We start from the raw sequence: 8,564 nt of genomic DNA, 5'->3' as shown, positions 1-8,564 counted from the left end.
TGACTTTGTCATCGACAAAGACGAGGCATCTTCATCGACGATGAAAACTTTTCGTCAGAGATAAAGATAATTTGTCTTCATCGATGACGATGCCACACAATGTCGAAAGATACACAGTCGAAAGGGGGAGGCACCAGAGAGGAAGAGTAGATATTTGGAGATCGTCGGTCGTCATCAAAAAATAAAAGCTAAAAGTTTGGAAACCCTAGGGGGAAAACACAGTTTTTAAAAACTTGGGTTGGGAGAAAATTGTTAGTTTTTAGGGGTTAGAGAGGAAAATTATATGACTAATAAATTTAGTTAATTTTAACGGTCCATGGATAGATAAATAAAATTTTCAAAATTAACAGAAAAAAACTTGAAAAATAAACATACTTTGGGTGGGAAATAGTCCTTTGGCCATTTCATTTTTATTTTATTTTTTCAGAAATTTGTCCTTTAATTTTTTCTTGTCACTTTCTTTTATTCATCATTTTTTAAAATAAAAAATAAATTAAAATAACTTCATTTTATTAGATTTAATAGAGGTTAGTCAACACTCTATAATTTATATAAATATAGTTAATATCATAAATTGATACATATTTTACCTTTATCACTAACTTTAATAACCTTAACCTCTTAAACATTTTTTTAATCTAAATTTTTGTGTAGATGAAAAATTAATAAATAAGAAATGTGATTATAAGTTTATGAAATTGCTTATTAGTTATATCATATTATGATTTGCGTGAAAAAATTATTTATTTTATTGGAAAATAATTTTTTTCTTGTCTGAATATTGCAGCCTTCAGTTGAGTAAGATGGGGCTTGTCTGCCTCTTCAACTAGCAAGGAAGAGCCATCTTCAATCTGAGTTATTTATATGTTTTTAATACACAAATAATATATTATTATATAATTAGATGATTTTAAATTAAAAATAAATATTATATAATTATATGATACACATTATTTATATGCCTAAATTTATACAAAAAATATATACACATACCCTTACTCGCTTAAGTTATCAAATTATTATATTATAATATGTATAAATTTATTTACATAGTTTAATATAATAATATTTAATTAAATAATTTTAAAATAAAAATACAATTATATCATCTAATAACAAATTATTATATTAATTTATATAAATAAATTAATAAAATTTATTTATATAATTTTCAATAAAACCATATATATATACTATAGATACACAAATAAATACACTTTTAATATATATCAAATGATTACATAATTTTAAAACAAAGAAAAAATAACATTTTATTAGATAACTTTGAATTAAAAAAAATAACACTTAATTATATAATAACATATTATATATATACTTATTTATATATCAAAACATAAAGCAAAACATTACTCTATAGTTTTATTCTTGTATATGATATACAACCATTTTGATTTATTTTTTATAAATTTTGATTTTCTTTATTACTTGAATTTTAGAGTATGAGAATTGATTTTGATTTGTTTTCTGGTTAATTAGAAGATTAATCATACAAAATCTCATTCATAAATTGGACAATAATTAAGCTATCACAACTTGACTAGTCATAAGTAATATACATACATTCAACTTCATAATCTTCCATGGGCCAACACAAAATAGACAAGCCATAAAATACAACTATACACAATAATCTACTCTATTATTTCATTATTACTGACACTATTTTTAACTTCCACAAGCCAGGCATTCTTCACGGTTTGTCAGAGAACAAACCACCTGTGCCATCTTTGTATCATCATCTTCCACCCCCACCACCTTAGGGTTTTCCTGAATCATCAGTAGATTACAAATTTACAGCATGAAATATGGAAACGGTGAAAATGATAGTGTTATCAATGCAGAATTGTTACCTTCAGCATGGAAGTATCGACAGTGAACTTGATTGCATCAGCTGCAGCACGTGAGCGAAGATAGTACATTCCAGTCTTCAAACCCTTTTGTGCAAGGGGGGAATAATTAGAATGATGATATAAACAAAGTTTGAGGAACTGAAAATAATGGGAATGGAGTTCAGTTAAGTACCCTTGACCATGCATGAAAGTGTAGGGAAGTCAGCTTTGCAAAATTGGGCTGGTCCATATGAATGTTGAGGCTTTGGCTCTGATCAATGTAAGAGCCCCGATCAACAGCCATGTCGACCAATGTCCTCTGCTTGATCTCCCAAACATTCCTGAAGTGGTAGCAAAAATATATTTGTTTATTCTGTGAGTTGAAAAAGAGAAAACTGGAATGAACAGAGCAGAGAAGTTGGATTGGTACTTATAAATTGCTTTCAGTTCCTCTGGGATTTCTGGGATCTTCTGAACAGAGCCATCATCATATATGATCTTGTTCTTGATAACAGGAGACCAGAGACCCATCTCGGTTAAGTCATGAAGAAGATGTTTGTTCACTACCACAAATTCACCGCTGAAAGGGAAGAAACAATTTTTTTTTTTTTAAAAGATCCAATCTAATGGAAGCAGCATAAAATGAGTTTGTGCTGCAAACCTCAGGACTCTCCGACTGTAAATATTGGAAGTATATGGCTCAAAGCACTCATTGTTCCCAAGAATCTGGCTTGTGGAGGCAGTTGGCATTGGAGCCACAAGAAGTGAATTTCTCACTCCATTCTTTGATATCATATCCCTAAGAGCTCCCCAGTCCCACCTATCTGAAGGAATGACACCCCACATGTCAGGTTGGAGAATTCCCTGCACAATTTATTGGCCATTTTAGCAGCTGACAATATACACATAGAATTACAGAATCAGAAACTAATATTTCGGTTTAGTGATCTTAGAATGAAGATGAATATTTAAAAAAAAAAAAAATCCAGTATATCTGCATACCTTGCTTATGGGACTACCCTGATATGTTTCATAGGGGCCTTCTCTACCAGCTATCACACAAGATGCTTTCACAGCATGATAGTAGATGGTCTCAAAGATGTCCTTGTTTAGTTGTTGTGCCTGAAGTTTATATCAAATATGATGTCAATCCTCAGACAATCAAAATAATAGGTTTAGGTAAAGTGGTATTGTCAAGAGCTAACTTTACCTCTGGTGACTCAAATGGCATTCCAAGCAAAATGAAGGTATCTGCAAGTCCCTGAACTCCAATACCAATGGGTCTATGTCTCATATTAGACCTTTTGGCAGTTTCAACTGGGTAGTAATTAACATCAATTATTTTGTTAAGGTTTTCAGTAACAATTGCAGTAACCTATCCAAAAAGAAAAAATACAGAAATGAAAAACACTTGTCCATAAAACAAAAACATATGTGTAAAAAACAGATTATGCTGAACTATTCACTAGCATTTTATAAAACTCATACCTCTGCTAATTTTTCAAAGTCAAAGTATCTATTCTTTGAACCCCTGCTCCCAACTAGCTTAGAAGGATGTGACTCAATTGGAACACCCTACAATATTCATTAGAATACAATAACTAACTGGAACAAACAAAAACAATAAGAAAAACAACTTTTTAAGCTCATGCCATCCACCTTTTCTCTGACAAATCGTGGTAGAGCAATAGATGCCAGATTGCACACAGCAGTTTCTGTTGGACTTGAGTACTCAATAATCTCAGTGCACAAATTTGAAGATTTTATGGTACCCAGGTTCTGCTGGTTGCTTTTTCTGTTGCAAGTGTCCTGGAAGACAACAAATAAGAAAAGAGAATCTGAATCATCACACTAGAACTAGGAACATAACTAAATAGGGGAATAAAAGGATAAAAATAGAAGAAAAAATTGAATGCTTTATATCCCACACCTTAAAAAGCATATAGGGGGTCCCAGTTTCTATTTGGGAAGTCAACACTTCACTCCAGAGGCTTCGGGCCTCAACAACTTTCTTTGCCTTCCCCTATAAATATGATAACAAAAGGCCAATCAAATTTATTTAGTTTAAAGAAATGTATTTATAAAACATAAAAAAATAAGGTTTAAACCTCTCTTTCATATTGGGTGTAAAGTCTCTCAAATTCTGGCCCCCAACAATCTGCTAGTCCAGGAGCCTCATTAGGGCAGAATAATGACCATTGGCCATCAGTTTGGACTCTTTCCATAAAGAGATCTGGAACCCAGAGAGCATAAAACAAATCTCGAGCCCGATGCTCTTCCTGCAATGGATGGATTATTGATATAAAAATAGCCAACTAAATGTGGCATAATGATATAACACTGTTTAAAAAAGTAAAAAAACCTATGGTACCCCTAGCCATTAAGGGTATAGCAACCTAATAGCAAGACACTCAAATTTAGTTGCTTCTATTCACTATACCTTTCCATGATTTTTCCTAAGCTCCAGAAACTCAAATATATCAGCATGCCATGGCTCCAAGTACACAGCAAAAGCACCTACAAGCATCACAAGTAATATCTGTAAGAAAATAACATCAAATGTAATTTGTAAATAAATAATGGCATGAGGGCATACCCTTCCTCTTGCCACCTCCTTGATCAACATAACGAGCAGTATCATTGAACACCCGCAGCATTGGGATAATACCATTTGAGGTCCCATTTGTGCCACGAATATAGCTTCCTGTTGCACGAATATTATGAACTGAGACACCAATACCTCCAGCTGATTTGCTGATAACAGCACACTCCTTCAAAGTATCATAAATTCCTTCAATACTATCATCTTTCATGCAAATCAAGAAGCAGCTACTTAACTGTCAAAAAGAATCCAGGAACCACATCAACATTTTTTACCAAAAAAAGCAAAATTATAGGATGTCAGATTCACATCTTTCTTAGTTGAAAGCAAACCTGGGGCCTTGGTGTTCCAGCATTGAAAAGTGTGGGAGATGCTTGGGTGAACCATCGTTGTGACATCATATGGTATGTTTTGATAACAGAGTCAATATCATCTTTGTGAATTCCAACAGCAACCCTCATCAACATATGTTGAGGCCTTTCTACCATCTTCCCTTGGACCTTCAAGAGGTAAGACCTCTCAAGTGTTTTGAAGCCAAAGTAATCATAGTCAAAATCCCGATCATAGATGATCTCACTGTCCAAACGAGCAGCATTCTGAAACATAGAATTAACCTCAGCTAGATTTATAATTTATGGGAAAATAGCTAAGAGATCATTTTTGAAAATCATGTATGGCAACAAAATCAAAGATTTCAACAGAGTAGAACCAAATACAATTCTCATAAAATGCAAAGCATAATTAACATGATTAAAACATCTATAAATTTACAATCATAAACTGTCATAATCAATACCGTTCACAATATAGTACTTATTCTTATTCAGTTCTTGTTATCAATAGAGTAATGAATAGATTACAATTCACTATCTACAATTTTTTCAGTACAATAAACACACAACAATAAAAAACTGACAAAAATAAAATAATACCTTCATGATTATCTCGTAAACATCATCAGCAATCAGTGGAGCCTTCAGTCCAGATCTCTCATTGAAATGGTTATACATGTCCTTGATCCTGAATTGATCAATCAACTAACAAGAATTAACTATTCATTCAATTTAAGTGTATCTCTTCAATTAACAAATCCAATAATTAAAGAAGGAAAACGAGGAAGCACTTACGTTTCGGAAAAGGATTTCTTGGTATTTTTGTGCAGATTTGAAACAACAATTCTAGCAGCCAACTGCACCAAACAATTTTTTACACAAAAATTAATCACACAGAATGACATCAAAATCAAACCTCGCTATCACTATTATAAACAAACGAACTCAAGATAAAAAACCCTCCCGAATTTTGTTTTAAAAAATTATGCATAAAAGTTCTCTAAATGCCTCAAAGACCTCCGCAAGTTTCATGAAAGAAATAATACCAACGTACTTCTCAAAAACCAAACTGAAACCCATTATCAAAACACTACATATCAAGTCGATATAAACTAAAAGTACACAGATGAGTATGAAGCGACTTTAAAACAAAACCCAGTTTCCAAAACAAAGGATAAGTACTCACGCAAGCGTAATCGGGGTGGTTAGTGGTCATAGCAGCGGCGGTTTCCGCAGCCAACTCATCAAGTTGACTCGTGGTGACGCCCTTGTAGACGCCAGCACAGACCTTCTGAGAGACCAGAACCGGGTCACAGTGATCGGTACTCAGCCCATAACTCAGCTTCTTTAGCCTCGCAGTAATCTTGTCAAAATGCACCGCCTCCTGTCGCCCATCTCGCTTCACAACGTACATTTTCAGAGGGGAAATTTATCGAAAAGGTGGTGGGCAAGTTGAGGGATAAGATAGGGAGGCCAGGAGGCAGTAGGCGCCTTATATAGGAGAAATGCTAAGAAGGGTTTGAAATTTGAAAAGGGCATAAGGGGTTTTTTCATTTGGAAGGGGAGATTGTTTAATTTGTCTGATTTGGGGATTTTTATTTATTTTTTAGGCATTTGAAATTTTCGCGCCAAAGTTGTGGAGGGAGAGGAGCGTGTCTGGGAAGCTTTTGTGGTGAGACGTAAGATGGGGTTGGTGACCGGTCGTGCGCTGGCAATTGGTAATTTTGTTACGATTTTAATTAGTGTGTGGGGACCACTTTCCTTTGTTCAAATTAAATTAATCATAATTTATATTAAATTATTTTTTCTCAATGAACAAATGAAAATAATTCAATAAATACTTAAATTGTTTTTTTTTAATGCTAAGAAAACCTCCTTTAATAATTATATTAAATTAGTTAAATCTCAATTGTAATAATTATAACAAATAAATAAAAATTTTAATTTTAAATTATTATTAAAATAAGTTTCACATAGTTTTGATATCGATGCGCTGGCTTCTTCTGCAAGCTTGATCAACATTTTTCATTATTTAATAGGGGCAATAATGGAAGAGCGAATCTTGGCGCCATTGGGGAAATCTTGGCCGTCGGATGAGTGGACCACGGCTTAAATGGTCTTCCTTATCCCTCCATTAACTTTTGCGTTGTTAAGCATTAATGGCTTTACATGGTAGAGTTTGAATTGAACCAAAAAGGTTAGAGAAACAAAAAGAGTTCATTGTTTAGTCATAATCACATGCCGTCCAACTTGGCGGGAAATGTCAAGTATGGGGTATTTGATTTTGAATATATTTTGTTATCAACATTAAAAGATTAATAAATTATTTTGAGAATTATTAAATATATTATTATTATTATTATTATTATTATTATTATTATTATTATTATTATATTTGATAAAGTTTGATAAAAATATATAAATATAAATAATTATTGTATTTGATTAGAATAAATAAAAGAATATTAATATATTATTTTACTTAAATATTTTTTGATATAATTATTTTAAAATATTGTTTATATTATTTAGTATATTAATTAAAAATGATATTATTTTTATCCTAAAAAAATTAATAAGTAAAGATATAGTTATAATTATAATAAAATTAAGATTACCTTGTTAATCTTTTACTACATAAGTTAGAGATGATAATAAGATTATCTTTTATATTATCTACTATATTACCATTAGTAATAAAATATTATCGAAAATTTTTTATTACTTATAAACCAAACAAAGTAATATAAATAATAAAAGATAAATTATCAGAATAATATTTTAATCTCTTGAATCAAACGACATCTAAAGGTATTTTAGGGTCTCGGTTTTACAATGTGGAGGACAAGAATTTGTCAAAATCAAAAGGGAATAGGTTTAAAACTAAGTAAAGATTTATCAAAGTCAATTTATTTGACTTATTTAGTGTAATAATTATTAAACGATTACTGAATTTAAGATTTTATCTATTTGATATGATCGATTTAGACTCAAACAAATGATCAGACACAAATAAGAGTTTTTTATTAACCAAAAAAAAAGGTTGATCTCAATTTTAAAATATTAAATTTACATTAATAATGAGTTTATTATTTTATTTTTAATTTAAAATCATTCAATAATATTATATAATATCACATCAATATTTATATTTATATTTATACACTTTATTAAAGCATGAAGTATTATTGAGTATATTAACTTTAACAAAATAAATAATTGTTAATTTCTCAGATCATATATCATATAACAAAATAAATAAACGATAAAAGTATACAAGTTGGTTCGAATTCTTATGAAAGCAAATATGAAATTTTAATGGATAACTGATTTTTTAATAAATGGATGAAAATTACAAGAACTCATGTATTTAAATAAACTTTATTTCTTAGACCGGGGCATTATGATTGATTTTTAAAGGGATAGACGATAATTTATTTTTAATAATTATTTCTTAAAATAATTAAAATAATTGCAAACCCTAACGGCTACTAGTTGCTAGCCTTAACACAAAACTATTTATTTATTTATCATGTGAACAGTGGCAAGGGCCGAAAGGCCCACAAGTCTAACATAGCCTACTATAATAGCGGGTGGTGCCTTTTTAAACTAGGGCATTTTTCTGTGCTTCAGGCTGGGCTGACAACTAGTTGAGGTTCATTTTTCTAAATGAATCGAATTCAAATTAGGGTATACTTATCAATATTTTAATTAGATTGTTCAACTGCCAAACCAAAAAACCATAAATAAGAAGATATACTGGAAGGTGGATTGATTTGG

The 8,564-nt window shown here is 31.1% G+C and overlaps 1 protein-coding gene across 1 annotated transcript; it reads right to left on the bottom strand.

Annotated features, from left to right (window-relative positions):
* Positions 1-1,508: 1,508 nt before the first annotated feature.
* LOC123198525 (ribonucleoside-diphosphate reductase large subunit-like) lies at positions 1,509-6,456 on the bottom strand. The gene is made up of 17 exons (XM_044613207.1): positions 5,971-6,456; positions 5,580-5,641; positions 5,385-5,472; positions 4,785-5,048; positions 4,447-4,687; positions 4,291-4,367; positions 3,959-4,129; positions 3,781-3,873; positions 3,510-3,659; positions 3,339-3,425; positions 3,061-3,225; positions 2,853-2,972; positions 2,512-2,714; positions 2,281-2,430; positions 2,044-2,191; positions 1,872-1,955; positions 1,509-1,788 (listed from the first exon to the last, which is right to left on the bottom strand). Exons 1-17 carry the CDS (start codon positions 6,196-6,198, stop codon positions 1,687-1,689), a joined length of 2,433 nt encoding a protein of 810 aa, XP_044469142.1. The 5' UTR covers positions 6,199-6,456; the 3' UTR covers positions 1,509-1,686.
* Positions 6,457-8,564: the final 2,108 nt, after the last annotated feature.

This window comes from Mangifera indica, chromosome 16 (assembly GCF_011075055.1).
Source record: "Mangifera indica cultivar Alphonso chromosome 16, CATAS_Mindica_2.1, whole genome shotgun sequence".
NCBI lineage: Eukaryota > Viridiplantae > Streptophyta > Magnoliopsida > Sapindales > Anacardiaceae > Mangifera > Mangifera indica.
This window is presented reverse-complemented; position numbering and strand designations above follow the sequence as displayed.